The following is a 16,863-nucleotide window of genomic DNA, read 5'->3' as shown; positions in this document are numbered from 1 at the left end:
GACTATAAGTAGTGAAAGTTGACGGAGGGTCAACTACGATGGGATCGGATCAAGCGTGGAAAATGGCTCCTGAGAGCCCTTGTATCCTACCTTGTGCTGTTACACGCTTTCCCTAACTGTTTCAATTTGATTTAAATTATTAACCGCTGTTTGATTTATGTGATTGCATGTTTTGGGGCACCACTGAGCTTTAGCTCACCCCACGTTTATTGTTTTCCTTAACAGGTTCTGGAAACTGAAAGCTGGATGCTTACTCATGTTTTCCTTTTGGATTGTATTTGAATATTACAACTTATTATGTGGACTGTAATGAGAGATAATGCACTTTTCCTTTGGATTGCCACTTGAAGCTGGAAAATGTGTAACCTTAATTTGATCACTTAACTTGTAAGCTGTATTATGGAATTATGCATTTTATCTATACAGATTGCGATGACTTTGTACTTTGGTAAGTAGCACGTAGGACGTTTAAGGGCCTCGACTGGCGGTTTTATCATCGCTATCTTTGAAGATAATGTGGCTTTAAGGATGACTCCATTCGAGAAAACTTGTTTTTGGTAATAGATTAAGTTATCCTTTGAAAGGATTTGGGCTAGAATGCTTGCGTGAGTCCTGGCGAGAGCTGGGCAGACGGCCCGCCAACCCTTTGGTTCGCCTTAGGGGGAAGTGGGGTCGCCACAGGTGGTATCAGAGCCTAGGTTAGAAAAGCTATTCAAGAGACTTACTAGATGTGTTAGAAACCCTAATCCTCTCTAGAAATAAGAATGGAGACCCTAGTTAAACGTTAAGTGATATTCGATCCAATTAGCTATTTAAGTTCTAATCTTTAAGTGTTGATCATTTTGTAGGTATGGAAAATGGAAACGGACATGCTAACGGGGGTAGTGCGGCTAATGGACATGCGGAGCCGCTTAGATCCATCTCCTACAGGCCACGAGGCGGAGGAGCTCATATACGTTACTCACCTGCTGACAGGCACCCTAGGTGCCAGTGCCGAGCCATGTACGCGTATCCCAATGAGCTAGTGTTATCCTTAGACGATGAGCGCCGCCACTTGAGGGACGCTAACTCCATCCTGATCCAGGACGTAGAGGAGCTGGGTATAATGGTGGATACTCAGTTTGACCGCATAGCTGATTTAGAGGTTAGGCTCACTGCTGAGCATCATCTACTGGAGGCTGCCCGCCTGGAGATAGAGCGGCAAAAGGCTAGGGCGACTCGATTAGCAGAGCGGATGCGTGATAGGAGCGCAGGCATCAGGGCTGATGCTGCGATGATGATGGATGAGGCCACCAGTTTTATTCAGGGTGGTGAGCAGGCGGGGGCAGAGGAGGATCCAGAGGAGGATCCAGAGGAGGACCCGGAGGAGGATCCGGAGGAGGACGTTACTCCTGATAGCCCTGCTCAGGGTTAGATTAGGACTCACCTGGTTACACTAGACATAGAAGGCTAGGCAAGGGACATTAGTTATGTCATCAAGTTTTGTCTAGGTGGATGACTTACCTTTGAGGCACTATATCCCTAATTTTTGTATGAGGGATTATCTGTATGTATTTTGCTAGTCTATGTGCCTTACTTCTGGAAATGTTCCAACTTGTTATTTATATGAATTTTATGTGGAATTATATGTTAAGTGTTTTATTTATCTTTTCTCTATGACCATATTGATTTTATTTACCAAAAAGAATGGTAACAATCATAAATAAATAATACTCTTGCCTATTTGACCCATCCTTCCGAAATAGGCATATTTAGAATATGGATCGCCAAGTGATTGGAAGGAGCCGGGGAAGACCCACTAGACAACACCCAGAAGCGGGTGGTGATAGGGAACCCGAGGTCAATCAAGACCAAGGGCAAGAAGGTGTGGCCGGAGACCGGGTGGCCACCGCAATTGACCGTATTACTGAAGTTCTCGAGCGATTGACTGAGCGCCAAACCACTGAACCAGTGCATCAACCCGGAGGCCCAGTTGACTCCGAGGATCGGGCACTAGAAAGGTTTCTGAAATTTGGACCTCCCAAATTCTATGGGGGACCCGAACCAGAAATAGCTGAAGGCTGGTGGGAGAGAATCACTGAGATTTTCGCTGCCTTGAACTATACCGAGGAGCGAAAAGTGACTTTTGCTACCTTCCAGTTTGAGGGAGCTGCCCGGTCCTGGTGGAATCTAGTAAGGATTACGTGGGAGACTAACCATACGCCAAGGACTTGGGCGAACTTCACAAGGGAGTTCAATGCCAAATTCCTTCCACCTCTCATTCAGGAGAAGAGAGAGGATGATTTCATTAGATGCAAACAAGGGGCGATGAGTGTCGCCGAATATGAAGTCCAGTTCACAAAGCTGTCACGCTTTGCACCTGAGCTGATAGCCACCGAGCAAAGGCGTGTTCGGAGGTTTGTGCAGGGTTTGAATGTGGAACTACAGGAAAGCTTAGCCGCTATAAGAATAGATACCTTCGCTGAGGCTGTTGAAAGAGCGCAGCGAGTTGAAGTAGCCAGAGCTCAAGTGAAGTCTTTTCAGTCCAAGAAAAGATTTGCTCCTAGCAGTAGTCGGGAGCCGACTTTTGGAAATGCTCCACCGGCCAAAGTGGGCCGAGGAACTAGTGGAGTGAATAGTTCTGGAGCACCACGAGGCGCCCAAGCAAGAGGAAACGGGGCCAGGAATGCAGGAGGACGAAATATTGGAGCTAGAGGAGGACCAATTGGAAGAGGACAACCTAGGAATCGGCCGCAAGGGGGTCGAGCAATAGTTCCTCAAGTGACATGTGCTTATTGCAAGAAACCTGGTCATTCTATGGATAGTTGCTGGAAGAAGCAAGGAAGGTGCTTGAGATGTGGAAGTAGTGAGCACCAAATCTTAGGATGTCCAAAGGTGCAGGAAGGGACTCCTCAGAAAGCTAGACCAAACACTTCTGGAGGGAGCCGACCAACAGTTCCTGCCAGAGTGTATGCTATAGATGATCAACCCGTACCTGATTCCTCGGAAGTTGTGGAAGGTACACTTCCAATTTTTCATAGATTAGCTAAAGTGTTAATTGACCCTGGTGCAACGCATTCATTTGTAAATCCATCTTTTATGTCTGGAATAGATGTGCAACCCGTTAGATTACCCTTTGATCTTGAAATTATGACACCCATGGGTAATAGAAAGGTAATCACTAGCTTGGCCTATAAGAATTGTGAATTCTATATCGGAGAACAGAAAATGCTAGTGGATCTGATCAGTCTGGATATAAAAGGTTACGATGTTATCATAGGAATGGATTTCCTAGGTCACCATCATGCTAAGCTTGACTGCCGAGAAAAAATAGTGGAATTTTGTATACCTGGAGAAGCAACCCTGAGGTTAGATGTTAAAGGTAGGTTAGCATCTTCTGCCATGATCTCGGGAATACGAGCAAGGAAAATGTTATCTAAAGGAGCTCAAGGTTTTCTAGCCTTCTTGATTAATACTCCCAGTGATCAAGTAAAATTAGAGGATGTACCCGTAGTACGGGATTTTTCGGACGTCTTTCCTGAAGAATTAATGACTTTACCACCAGAGAGAGAGGTAGAGTTTAAGATCGACTTGGTGCCTGGAACGGCTCCAATTTCTAAGACTCCGTACCGAATGGCTCCTGCCGAGCTTAAAGAGTTGAAAATCCAGTTACAAGACCTGTTGGAGAAAGGTTTCGTGAAGGAAAGTGACTCACCATGGGGAGCGCCCGTTCTATTCGTTAAGAAAAAGGACGGGAGTTTGAGGCTATGTATCGATTACCGAGGGTTAAATGAGGTTACTATTAAGAATAAATACCCTCTACCGTTGATTGATAGTTTGTTCGACCAACTGCAAGGATCAGTGGTCTTCTCTAAGTTGGATTTAAGGCAAGGGTATTACCAGTTGAAGATTAAGAAGGAAGACATACCCAAGACTGCTTTTAGTACAAGATATGGACATTTTGAGTTCGCAGTCATGCCTTTTGGTTTAACTAATGCACCAGCTGCATTTATGGATTTAATGCAGAGAATTTTTAAGAAATACCTGGACCAATTTGTAGTAGTTTTTATAGATGATATTTTGATATACTCCAAGACTCAGGAGGAACACGTTAAGCACTTGGAGATAGTATTGAAGATACTAAGAGAGCATAAGTTGTATGCAAAATTCAGCAAGTGCGAGTTTTGGTTAGATGAGATTTCCTTTTTAGGGCATAAGGTTTCCAAAGATGGAATTGCTGTGGATTCGGCAAAAGTTGAAGCCGTTATGAATTGGAAGCGGCCAGAAACTCCAACTGAAATCAGAAGTTTCTTGGGTTTAGCAGGTTATTATAGGCGATTTATCCATGATTTTTCGAAGATTGCAGGACCTATGACCGAGCTAACCAAGAAAAGAAATAAGTTTATCTGGACTCCAAAATGCGAGTCAAGTTTTCAGGAGTTAAAGAGGCGTTTAACATCCGCTCCTGTTTTGGTGTTACCTGACGGAGACGAAGGTTATGCCGTGTACTCCGATTGTGAGAGCCCGTAAAACCCTAATATTTTTCCTAGGGTTATTTCCCCTTTAATTGCATAATTTTGCATTATCTGGCTTAGAAATATTTTCTTAGTGGATTTTATGAGCAATTATACTTTTAAGATGATTTTTCTAGCATTGGAGAATTTTTAGAAAATTAAGAGTAAATAGTGGACGTGGGACCCACTAGTGCGAAAAGTTCGGAAAAATTCGGCCAATAAGGTTAAGTTTCGGATACTGTTTAAAATTTATCGGGTGTTAAGAGATAAGTAGTGTGTGTGAAGTGATTGATGTGAGAGAGAAAAGAAATGATAAGATTGCATTTAATGTAGTGCCACTTGTCACCATGTCATTAGTCTTACTTTAAGAGTTACTATTCACCTTTTGACATTTTTGACTTTTGACCCAAATAAGTAAATATCTTCAAAAAAAATTCACCAAAAATTCTCTCATTTTCTTCCTCCATGGCCGGCCCTCCCTAAGCAAGAAGAAAGACAAAACTCTTCAATATTCTAGCCAACTCCAAGCTCAAATCAACTAAACCACTTGCTTAACTTAGTTTTTACTCCATAAATTTCTTCCTTCTAGTGCTAGCAAGTTGTTTGGTGAACTTTGTTTGAAGAGCAAAGGTGTCCTACATCCCTCTTTCTCTTGATTTCTTGGTAAGTGTTGCTTGAACACCCTACTACCTCTAATAATGGTCATATGATGCTTAGAAGTGGCATGAGTGTGTGAAAATGTGATTTATTTCTTGATTTGGCTTGTTATGGTGAAGTTTTTATTTTATTGGGAATTTTTCTGGTTTAATATGATCTTGATGTTGGGGGCTTGTATGATGAATTGTAATGGTTGGAAATGGCTCTAGTGGATGTCAAATGTGGTTAAATGCAACTAATTTTGGATTTGGATGGAAAATTGGAAAGTTAGGGTTCTTGAAGCCCCAATTCTGTCCGGTTTTAGATCACTGTGTTAGAGGCCGAATTTGACTTTGCTCAAAACATGAAAGTTGTAGGTATTGATGAGGTTGATGTGCCTCCAAAATTTCAGATCATTTGGATTAATGTAGAATGAGTTATGACGAAATTACTGTAGCTGTTCTGCTTTGAGCAGAATGCGAAAACTGCGATAGTAATTGGCCATTTTGACTGGAATTGGTTTGGATTTTGGAGTTGGTGTCTTCTGATGAAATGTAGCTGAGTGTCTTAGCTAACATATGCCTTTGGAATTTCGGCATTTGGACTTGTAAGGACTGAGATATACTGATTACAGTTTTTGTGTTTTGCGAACCTGTTTTAGGAATTCTGGGTTAGTATTTGGCATTTTCGACCTAGTTAAGCTAGGAACTGGATTGAGTGGTCTTCTACATTATTGTAGCCCTGTTCCATAGCTTCGAAACGGTGGGTCTTACACCCCCAACCGATATTTGTAGTGAGAGTTGTACCATTACCGCATAATGAGTGTAAAACAGTTTTCTATTTGGGGCCAAGACTAAGGCCATTTTCTAATTTCTGGTTTGCTATTATGCTCATTTATGCATATGAAACCCTATTGGGGTTGTGTTTAGCATTGCTATATGACTCGTTATCGAGTCTCATTGTATGTGTTATATGTTCTAGGGCTTGAAGGTAGTGCACGACGGCTTGGTGATCGTGGTACATGAAATACCACTTACTTGCTTGGTGAGTATACCACTCACTAAATTGTTACTATGTGGCTTTGTTAAATGTTATGTGATGCCTTGATGGCTTATTCGAATATTGAAATTGATTAAGGTGAGGGTGTACTTGACCGCCCTCACCTCTTTTGTTATTGTCACTGAATGGCTACCGTTTTATTGCATTACTGAACTTGATATATTGGTTGATGAATTCCATTTCATGGAAACCGAATTGATGTCGTTTGGACGATGTCCAACGGCCTTACTGCATTACTGAGCTCAACCCCGTTTGGTAGTCAATTGGATCGAGCCGGCGAGGGCTTGGTCGTGAAGATTGAATCGCCACGGGGACTGTACTGGGGAACCTTGTGGTAATGAGACCCTTGGTTCCGGTAAACTCGAGTATTACCAAAAATATTACTGAATGGAGTGCGGGCCCGGTTGGGGTATGTTGGGTGGAAGGAATGGAAGTAAAGAGTTGTCTACGGTTTGGTATTTTAACATTGACGGAGAGTCAATGAGGTTGGTTCAAGATTGCAAGCGTGGAAATGGGCTCTTGAGAGCCGACCGTATCCTTTTACCGTTTTGCTTCATTGCTTATTTGTGCACTTTAAATGAAGGTTCATTCTTATATGACTTTGATTGCTTATTGGGTGGTATACCACTGGGCTTTAGCTCATTCCGTGTTATTTGTTTTCCTTACAGGGTTATAATTACTTTTGAGAAGGGATTGGATAGTCAATTGCCGATTGAGCATGTAAATGCCTTTTGTGTTGCTCTTGAAGTGAAACCCTAATGTATACCGGGTTCATTTCCTTTTGATAGGCAAATCGAATGTGTACTTCCTTATTGAATGGTTTTGGCTTGCCGTTGTGGCTTGTAAATGGCTAATGTTATGTTGTATATGTTTTTAAATGCTTGGTTGGGTTTCGGACGGGTCGGTTACCATTCATGGCCGACTCTGGAGTTCGTTTCTTTTATTTTGGGTTATTTTGCCCTTTTGCATTGTTGCGCGCGTTATAAGTTTCAAAACGTGATAGATTGCTTTATACTGCACCGTTAGTCCTGGCGAGAGCTGGGCAGGCAGTCCGCTAACCTCTTTGGTTCGCCTTAGAGGAAGGTGGGGCTGTCACAGGTGGTATCAGAGCCTAGGTTTGAATTAGCCTGGGTGTTATAGGAATGCTTGACTTGAGGATTTTATTGTTTATGCCTATTAAGTGTATTCATGTTATTTCTTCCTTTGCTATAGGATGGATGCCAGTGGTGACCCGAGTGACCGTCCGGTAGGCGATCGTCCTCGTAGCACGCTGCCGACAATTAAGTATCAACTTAGGCAGAAGGGGGCCGTGGTCCGTTGGAGCCCGGCCAGCCGCGTTCGACAGTGTGGGTGTCGTAGCAACTTTGCCTACCCAAATACATTAGTTTTGTCGGTGGCAAAGGAACGCGAGGAGTTTGCTAAGGAAAATACTAAGCTTGAAGCTGTGGTTGCTGCGTTGGAAGCTGAGGTGACTCAGGCTAAGGCGACCAATGAGAAGCAAGCCTCGCGTATTAAAGAGCTAGAATATGACGTGCAAGAGGTCGAGGAAAGAGTTGATGATCTATGTGATCAGTTGAGAGATGCACGCGAGCGCGAGACTAAGCGAGCTCGTAAGGTCAGGGGTCGTGCTGAGGCGATCCTTAACCTATGCGACGACGGACTCGAGGAGTCTAGTGACGAGGCCTCGTATGCTGGGGCCGAGGCTGGGGAGGAATCTACCCCATCGCCTGGGTCTCAGACCCCGGCGACTGACTAGGCCTTGATCTTAGAGGCTTCTTTTGGATAGGTGGTGGTTTTGGTATGTACATAGAGATAGGGATAGAGCCTTAGCTAATCGTTTTGGATGTAGGGTTAGCTACGTGTAAATTTCTTTTGATAGGCCTATCCTCGGGAGGATCGTGTATGTACGTACGTGCTTTGGCCGTACTTGACTGACTGATTGTAAATATGTGTTTGGCTTGTATATATGTGTGCTTGTGATCCTGTTTGAAATGCATCTATATGTGCTAAGTGAAAGTTTATGTGTTACTTACATGCTTTGTTACTGCTTTGGTTTAGTACTTTTGCCTAGACCAAGTATACCTTATGGAAGGAACACGAAGTGGTCGGGGACGTGGGCGCGGTATTAGGCAACCCACACCAGTTAGGGAAACGGGGGAAGCTTCTACTGGACCAAACCCTGAACCCCAGATAAACCCCAACATTCAAATAGCTGCTGCTATGCAGCAAATGACCAACCTACTTGCACAAGTAGTGCAACAACAGGGCCAAAACCCAAACCCTAACCCCGGAAATCCTGGTAACCACGTTGAGAGCGAGGATAGAGCTCTTGAGCGTTTTCAAAAGTTTTCCCCACCAAAGTTTATTGGGGGACCCGACCCTGACGTCGCCGAGAAATGGCTGGAGAAGATGGTTGATATATTCGCGGCTTTACACTACCCGGACGAACAGCAGGTCACTTTTGCCGTGTTTCAACTGGAAGGAGCTGCCCGTTCCTGGTGGAACGTAATTAGGCAGAAATGGGAGCGAGAGCAGACACCGAGGACATGGGTGAACTTTATACGAGAGTTTAATGCCAAGTTTTTCCCTCCTCTAGTCCAGGAGAGGAAGGAAGACGAGTTTATCCGGCTCCGGCAAGGGGCTCAGACTGTGGCGGAGTATGAGAGCCAGTTTACCCGCCTGTCCAAATTTGCGCCTGAATTAATCATGACTGAGCAAAGACGAGTGAGGCGCTTCATTCAGGGCTTGAACGTTGAGATCCAGAAGGACCTCGCGGCGGCTCAAATTACCACGTTTAGCGAGGCTATGGAAAAAGCCCAACGAGTTGAGAGTGCACGGCTTCAGGTCCGAAACTTCCAGGCTAAGAAGCGTGGATTTCCTGGGAGTACGTCTGGACAAGGTGAGAAGAGCACTCCCTCCAAGTTTGGACGAGGAACTGGAGGTGGTCGTCATTCTGGACCAGGCAGAGGGACTCCGTTCAGGGGCGACCAAGCTGGGCGAGGGCAAAGGGGAAACATCCAGAGTGGCTCGGCTTCGGCACCTCGTGGACCCTGTGGGCACTGCGGAAAGACAAACCACACCGAGGACAATTGCTGGAGGAAACTGGGGAAATGTCTGCGGTGTGGAAGTGCGGACCATCAACTGGCTACATGTCCGGTCCTGAAACAAGACGAAAAGGGGAGCCAACTACCGTCGAGAACCAGTACTGGATCGGCCAAGGGAGACGGATCCAAACCAAAAGTTCCGGCTAGGGTATATTCCTTAGAGCCTCACCAGGTCCCAGAGTCTTCCGAGGTGGTGGAAGGTACGATCCCTATTTTCCACCGTTTTGCCAAAGTTTTAATTGATCCTGGTGCCACTCATTCGTTTGTTAACCCTGATTTCATGTGTGGCATCGATATAAAACCTGCTAGCTTACCATATGACCTAGAAGTTAGTACACCTACGGGGAATCAACGTTTGGTGACTAGTATGGTTTATAGGGATTGCGATGTATGGGTAGGTGAAAGGAGATTTTTAGGGGACTTGATTAGCTTATCCATTAAGGGGTACGACGTGATTCTGGGTATGGACTGGTTAGCCAGATATAACGCCCAACTGGACTGTAAAACGAAAATAGTTGAATTTCGCATTCCTGGCGAGGCAACCTTAAGGTTAGATATAAGGGGTAGGTTAGCCTCATCTGCTCTCATTTCGGGCATTCGAGCTAGGAAATTGATAAGTAGAGGGGCGCAAGGATATTTGGCCTTTTTAATTAATACCCCTACGGATAAGTTAAAAGTGGAAGACGTGGCGATAGTGAGGGAATTTCCAGATGTATTCCCTGATGAATTAGTGGCCTTACCTCCGGAAAGAGAGATAGAATTCCGTATAGACCTGTTGCCTGGAACCGCACCTATCTCGAAAACCCCTTACCGAATGGCACCTGCAGAACTAAAGGAGCTTAAGTTACAGTTACAAGATCTTTTGGAGCGGGGATTCATTCACGAGAGTGAGTCTCCTTGGGGAGCTCCTGTTCTATTCGTGAAGAAAAAGGATGGAACCTTGAGGATGTGCATTGACTATCGGGGTCTGAACAACGTGACGATCAAGAATAAATATCCACTGCCCCACATCGACGAGTTGTTTGACCAGCTGCAAGGAGCAGTGGTCTTCTCGAAGTTGGACCTCCGACAGGGATACTACCAGTTGTTGATTAGGAAGGAGGACATTCCGAAAACTGCTTTCAACTCGAGATACGGGCATTACGAGTTCGCCATTATGCCCTTTGGACTGACTAATGCTCCCGCCGCCTTCATGGACCTAATGCATAGGGTTTTTAAACCCTATCTAGACCGATTTGTCGTTGTGTTCATTGATGACATATTGGTCTACTCTAAGACACGCGAGGAGCATGAAGAGCATTTAAGAATGGTGTTGCAGACATTGAGGGAACATCAGCTATACGCCAAGTTCAGTAAATGCGAGTTTTGGTTGGAGAAAGTGGCGTTTCTAGGGCACGTGATCTCCCACGAAGGTATTGCAGTGGACCCGGCGAAGGTTGAAGCTGTGACCAATTGGAAGAGGCCAGAAACCCCCACGGAAATTCGTAGCTTTCTAGGGCTAGCTGGGTATTACCGAAGGTTTATTAAAGATTTTTCCAAACTGGCAGGACCTCTAACTGACTTGACAAAGAAGCATGGTCAGTTTATCTGGAACGGCCGATGCGAAACAAGTTTTCAGGAGTTAAAGAAAAGATTGACCATGGCTCCGGTCCTAGTGTTGCCAAATGGAGTGGACGGGTTTGCGGTGTATGCGGACGCGTCGCGAGAGGGATTGGGATGTGTTTTGATGCAGAACCGGAATGTGATTGCTTTTGCCTCTAGGAAATTGAAGCTTCACGAGCAGAACTATCCGACTCATGACCTGGAACTGGCTGCAGTTGTGTTTGCACTGAAAAAGTGGAGGCATTACCTATATGGGGTGACCTTCGAAGTGTTTTCGGATCACAAAAGCCTTAGATATCTTTTCTCCCAGAAGGAACTGAACATGAGGCAACGGCGATGGATGGAATTCCTGGAGGATTACGACTGTACGATCAATTACCATCCGGGAAAGGCGAATGTGGTAGCAGATGCCTTGAGTCGCAAGGTGCAAGTGGCAGGGCTAATGATTAAGGAGTGGGATCTACTAGAATCCGTGTGCGAGTGGAAACCCTGTCTTGGGAGTCATAAGGTGATATTTAGCAATGTCAGGGTGACCTCCACTCTACTGGAACGTATAAAAGAGGCGCAAGGCGAGGATGTGATGGTACGGAAGTGGAGAGAGAAAGTAGAAAAGGGAAAAACTACGGAATTCAATTTGAGTCCTGAGGGTCTTCTGAAGTATCGGAACCGAATTGTAGTACCAAAGGACGAGTCATTAAAAGCAGAAATTCTGGAGGAAGCTCATCGGTCCAAGTATACAATCCATCCGGGTAGCAGCAAGATGTATCAAGACCTGAAAGGGACCTACTGGTGGGATAATATGAAGAGGGAAATCGCGCAGTACGTGCAGAAATGTCTCATTTGCCAGCAAGTGAAGGCGGAGCATCAAAAACCATCGGGTTTGTTACAACCCTTGGAGATACCCGAGTGGAAGTGGGAAAACATCACTATGGACTTCGTTTCAGGTTTACCAAGGACGCAAAGGGGACACGATGCCGTTTGGGTGATCGTTGATCGATTAACCAAATCGGCCCATTTCTTGCCGGTGAACATGAAGTACTCAATGGATCAGTTGGCCCGACTGTACATGGACGAAGTAGTAAGACTACACGGTGTTCCTGTGAGCATTGTCTCTGATCGGGATCCACGGTTCGTATCTCGGTTTTGGCAGAAATTTCAAGAAACCCTGGGGACGAAACTCAACTTGAGCACTACTTACCACCCTCAGACGGATGGCCAGTCGGAACGGACGATTCAAACTCTCGAGGACATGCTACGAACTTGCATTCTGGACTTTGGAGGCAGTTGGGGTCAGCACATGACCTTGGTGGAGTTCGCGTACAACAATAGCTTTCATTCGTCAATTCAAATGGCTCCGTACGAAGCTCTTTACGGACGCAAGTGTCGCTCACCGATTTACTGGGACGAAGTTGGCGAAAAGAAAGCACTGGACCCGACAACTATTCCGTGGATGGAAGAGGCTCACGAGAAGGTTAAGTTGATACGGCAACGAATCCAAACTGCCCAAAGTCGCCAAAAGAGCTACGCGGATAACCGAAGAAAAGACTTGGAGTTTGAAGTTGGGGACTACGTATTTCTCAAGATCACACCCTTACGAAGTCTTACAACGGGTAAAGGAAAGAAACTTCAACCACGGTACGTCGGACCCTACAAAATCCTTCAGAGGGTTGGAGCGGTCGCGTATCGATTGGAACTGCCATCCAGTCTATCTCGAATCCACGATGTATTTCACGTCTCGATGCTAAAGAAGTACCATCCTGACCCATCCCATGTATTGCAACCAGAGGATATCGAAGTAGATGAATCACTGGCCTATGAAGAGAAACCGGTCCAAGTACTTGATCGAAAAGTCAAGGAGCTCAGAAACAAGAAGATTCCATTAGTGAAAGTGCTATGGAGAAACCACGGAGTGGAGGAAGCTACCTGGGAGATAGAAGAGGAGATGCGAAAGAAATACCCAAACCTTTTCGGGAATTAAGGTGAGAAATTTCGAGGACGAAATTCTTTTAAGGGGGGGAGAGTGTGAGAGCCCGTAAAACCCTAATATTTTTCCTAGGGTTATTTCCCCTTTAATTGCATAATTTTGCATTATCTGGCTTAGAAATATTTTCTTAGTGGATTTTATGAGCAATTATACTTTTAAGATGATTTTTCTAGCATTGGAGAATTTTTAGAAAATTAAGAGTAAATAGTGGACGTGGGACCCACTAGTGCGAAAAGTTCGGAAAAATTCGGCCAATAAGGTTAAGTTTCGGATACTGTTTAAAATTTATCGGGTGTTAAGAGATAAGTAGTGTGTGTGAAGTGATTGATGTGAGAGAGAAAAGAAATGATAAGATTGCATTTAATGTAGTGCCACTTGTCACCATGTCATTAGTCTTACTTTAAGAGTTACTATTCACCTTTTGACATTTTTTGACTTTTGACCCAAATAAGTAAATATCTTCAAAAAAAATTCACCAAAAATTCTCTCATTTTCTTCCTCCATGGCCGGCCCTCCCTAAGCAAGAAGAAAGACAAAACTCTTCAATATTCTAGCCAACTCCAAGCTCAAATCAACTAAACCACTTGCTTAACTTAGTTTTTACTCCATAAATTTCTTCCTTCTAGTGCTAGCAAGTTGTTTGGTGAACTTTGTTTGAAGAGCAAAGGTGTCCTACATCCCTCTTTCTCTTGATTTCTTGGTAAGTGTTGCTTGAACACCCTACTACCTCTAATAATGGTCATATGATGCTTAGAAGTGGCATGAGTGTGTGAAAATGTGATTTATTTCTTGATTTGGCTTGTTATGGTGAAGTTTTTATTTTATTGGGAATTTTTCTGGTTTAATATGATCTTGATGTTGGGGGCTTGTATGATGAATTGTAATGGTTGGAAATGGCTCTAGTGGATGTCAAATGTGGTTAAATGCAACTAATTTTGGATTTGGATGGAAAATTGGAAAGTTAGGGTTCTTGAAGCCCCAATTCTGTCCGGTTTTAGATCACTGTGTTAGAGGCCGAATTTGACTTTGCTCAAAACATGAAAGTTGTAGGTATTGATGAGGTTGATGTGCCTCCAAAATTTCAGATCATTTGGATTAATGTAGAATGAGTTATGACGAAATTACTGTAGCTGTTCTGCTTTGAGCAGAATGCGAAAACTGCGATAGTAATTGGCCATTTTGACTGGAATTGGTTTGGATTTTGGAGTTGGTGTCTTCTGATGAAATGTAGCTGAGTGTCTTAGCTAACATATGCCTTTGGAATTTCGGCATTTGGACTTGTAAGGACTGAGATATACTGATTACAGTTTTTGTGTTTTGCGAACCTGTTTTAGGAATTCTGGGTTAGTATTTGGCATTTTCGACCTAGTTAAGCTAGGAACTGGATTGAGTGGTCTTCTACATTATTGTAGCCCTGTTCCATAGCTTCGAAACGGTGGGTCTTACACCCCCAACCGATATTTGTAGTGAGAGTTGTACCATTACCGCATAATGAGTGTAAAACAGTTTTCTATTTGGGGCCAAGACTAAGGCCATTTTCTAATTTCTGGTTTGCTATTATGCTCATTTATGCATATGAAACCCTATTGGGGTTGTGTTTAGCATTGCTATATGACTCGTTATCGAGTCTCATTGTATGTGTTATATGTTCTAGGGCTTGAAGGTAGTGCACGACGGCTTGGTGATCGTGGTACATGAAATACCACTTACTTGCTTGGTGAGTATACCACTCACTAAATTGTTACTATGTGGCTTTGTTAAATGTTATGTGATGCCTTGATGGCTTATTCGAATATTGAAATTGATTAAGGTGAGGGTGTACTTGACCGCCCTCACCTCTTTTGTTATTGTCACTGAATGGCTACCGTTTTATTGCATTACTGAACTTGATATATTGGTTGATGAATTCCATTTCATGGAAACCGAATTGATGTCGTTTGGACGATGTCCAACGGCCTTACTGCATTACTGAGCTCAACCCCGTTTGGTAGTCAATTGGATCGAGCCGGCGAGGGCTTGGTCGTGAAGATTGAATCGCCACGGGGACTGTACTGGGGAACCTTGTGGTAATGAGACCCTTGGTTCCGGTAAACTCGAGTATTACCAAAAATATTACTGAATGGAGTGCGGGCCCGGTTGGGGTATGTTGGGTGGAAGGAATGGAAGTAAAGAGTTGTCTACGGTTTGGTATTTTAACATTGACGGAGAGTCAATGAGATTGGTTCAAGATTGCAAGCGTGGAAATGGGCTCTTGAGAGCCGACCGTATCCTTTTACCGTTTTGCTTCATTGCTTATTTGTGCACTTTAAATGAAGGTTCATTCTTATATGACTTTGATTGCTTATTGCGTGGTATACCACTGGGCTTTAGCTCATTCCGTGTTATTTGTTTTCCTTACAGGGTTATAATTACTTTTGAGAAGGGATTGGATAGTCAATTGCCGATTGAGCATGTAAATGCCTTTTGTGTTGCTCTTGAAGTGAAACCCTAATGTATACCGGGTTCATTTCCTTTTGATAGGCAAATCGAATGTGTACTTCCTTATTGAATGGTTTTGGCTTGCCGTTGTGGCTTGTAAATGGCTAATGTTATGTTGTATATGTTTTTAAATGCTTGGTTGGGTTTCGGACGGGTCGGTTACCATTCATGGCCGACTCTGGAGTTCGTTTCTTTTATTTTGGGTTATTTTGCCCTTTTGCATTGTTGCGCGCGTTATAAGTTTCAAAACGTGATAGATTGCTTTATACTGCACCGTTAGTCCTGGCGAGAGCTGGGCAGGCAGTCCGCTAACCTCTTTGGTTCGCCTTAGAGGAAGGTGGGGCTGTCACACCGATGCCTCTGGAGAAGGTCTCGGATGTGTTTTAATGCAAAAGGGTAAAGTAATTGCTTATGCTTCCAGGAGATTGAAGCCTCATGAACAGAACTACCCAACTCATGACCTAGAGTTAGCAGCGGTGATTTTCGCCTTAAAGAAATGGAGACACTACTTGTATGGCGTGACTTTTGAGGTTTTTACAGACCATAAGAGTCTCAAGTATTTGTTCTCCCAAAAGGAACTGAATTTGAGACAAAGGCGATGGGTAGAATTTTTGGAAGATTATGATTGTTCGATCAACTACCATCCAGGAAAAGCAAATGTGGTAGCTGACGCTTTAAGTAGAAAGGCCCAAATAGCGGGGTTGATGGTTAAAGAATGGGACATGCTAGAAGAAATAAGTAATTGGAACCCTCGCTTGGAGAAATTGAAGATATTATTTGGGAATCTATCTCTGAAATCACCATTACTAGAGCGTATTAAGGAGGCTCAGGAATCGGACCCTGTGATTCAGAAGAATTTGGAGAAAGTGCAAAAAGGGGAAATCCAAGATTTTCAATTGGGGTCTGAAGGCGTATTGAGGTTCCGAGATCGTATTGTGATTCCGGCAGATGAAGAGATCAGAAAAGAAATCTTGGAAGAATCACATCGATCAAAGTATACTATACATCCAGGAGTGACCAAGATGTATCATGATGTGAAGAGTTTATATTGGTGGGAAGGTTTGAAAAAGGATGTGGCTGAGTACGTGCAGAAATGTTTGACTTGCCAACAAGTGAAAGCCGAGCATCAGAAGCCCTCTGGTTTACTGCAACCGTTGGAAATCCCTGAATGGAAATGGGATCATATAACAATGGATTTCGTAACGGGACTGCCTAAGAGTCAAAAAGGATTCGATGCAATTTGGGTAATAGTCGATCGACTCACTAAGTCTGCACATTTCCTACCTGTGAGCATGAGTTTTTCATTGGAGAAATTGGTCAAGTTGTACACAGAAGAGATCCTAAGGCTACATGGTATTCCAGTGAGTATCGTGTCCGACCGAGATCCAAGGTTTGTCTCGCGTTTTTGGCAGAAATTTCAAGAGTCTTTGGGGACCAAGTTGAAATTTAGTACTGCGTATCATCCCCAAACCGACGGGCAATCGGAAAGGACAATCCAAACTTTGGA

At 43.9% G+C, this 16,863-nt stretch overlaps 1 protein-coding gene across 1 annotated transcript; it reads left to right on the top strand.

Annotated features, from left to right (window-relative positions):
- The first annotated feature begins 432 nt into the window (after window positions 1-432).
- LOC140007239 (uncharacterized) lies at window positions 433-15,795 on the top strand. Its single transcript, XM_072049937.1, has 8 exons — window positions 433-448; window positions 849-1,318; window positions 1,756-2,172; window positions 2,266-3,708; window positions 10,218-10,961; window positions 11,286-11,318; window positions 12,102-12,365; window positions 15,778-15,795. The coding sequence occupies exons 1-8, from the start codon at window positions 433-435 to the stop codon at window positions 15,793-15,795; spliced, it is 3,405 nt and encodes a 1,134-aa protein (XP_071906038.1).
- Window positions 15,796-16,863: the final 1,068 nt, after the last annotated feature.

Source organism: Coffea arabica, chromosome 5c (genome assembly GCF_036785885.1).
Source record: "Coffea arabica cultivar ET-39 chromosome 5c, Coffea Arabica ET-39 HiFi, whole genome shotgun sequence".
NCBI classification, from domain to species: domain Eukaryota; kingdom Viridiplantae; phylum Streptophyta; class Magnoliopsida; order Gentianales; family Rubiaceae; genus Coffea; species Coffea arabica.
This window is presented reverse-complemented; position numbering and strand designations above follow the sequence as displayed.

Bases quoted from the DNA above. Each gene is read 5' to 3' on its own strand.
- LOC140007239 (XM_072049937.1), top strand. The intron at 2,173-2,265 runs GTAAGGATTACG...CCTCTCATTCAG, and splicing joins CCCGGTCCTGGTGGAATCTA to GAGAAGAGAGAGGATGATTT. The intron at 10,962-11,285 runs GTGGACGGGTTT...CATCCGGGAAAG, and splicing joins TCCTAGTGTTGCCAAATGGA to GCGAATGTGGTAGCAGATGC.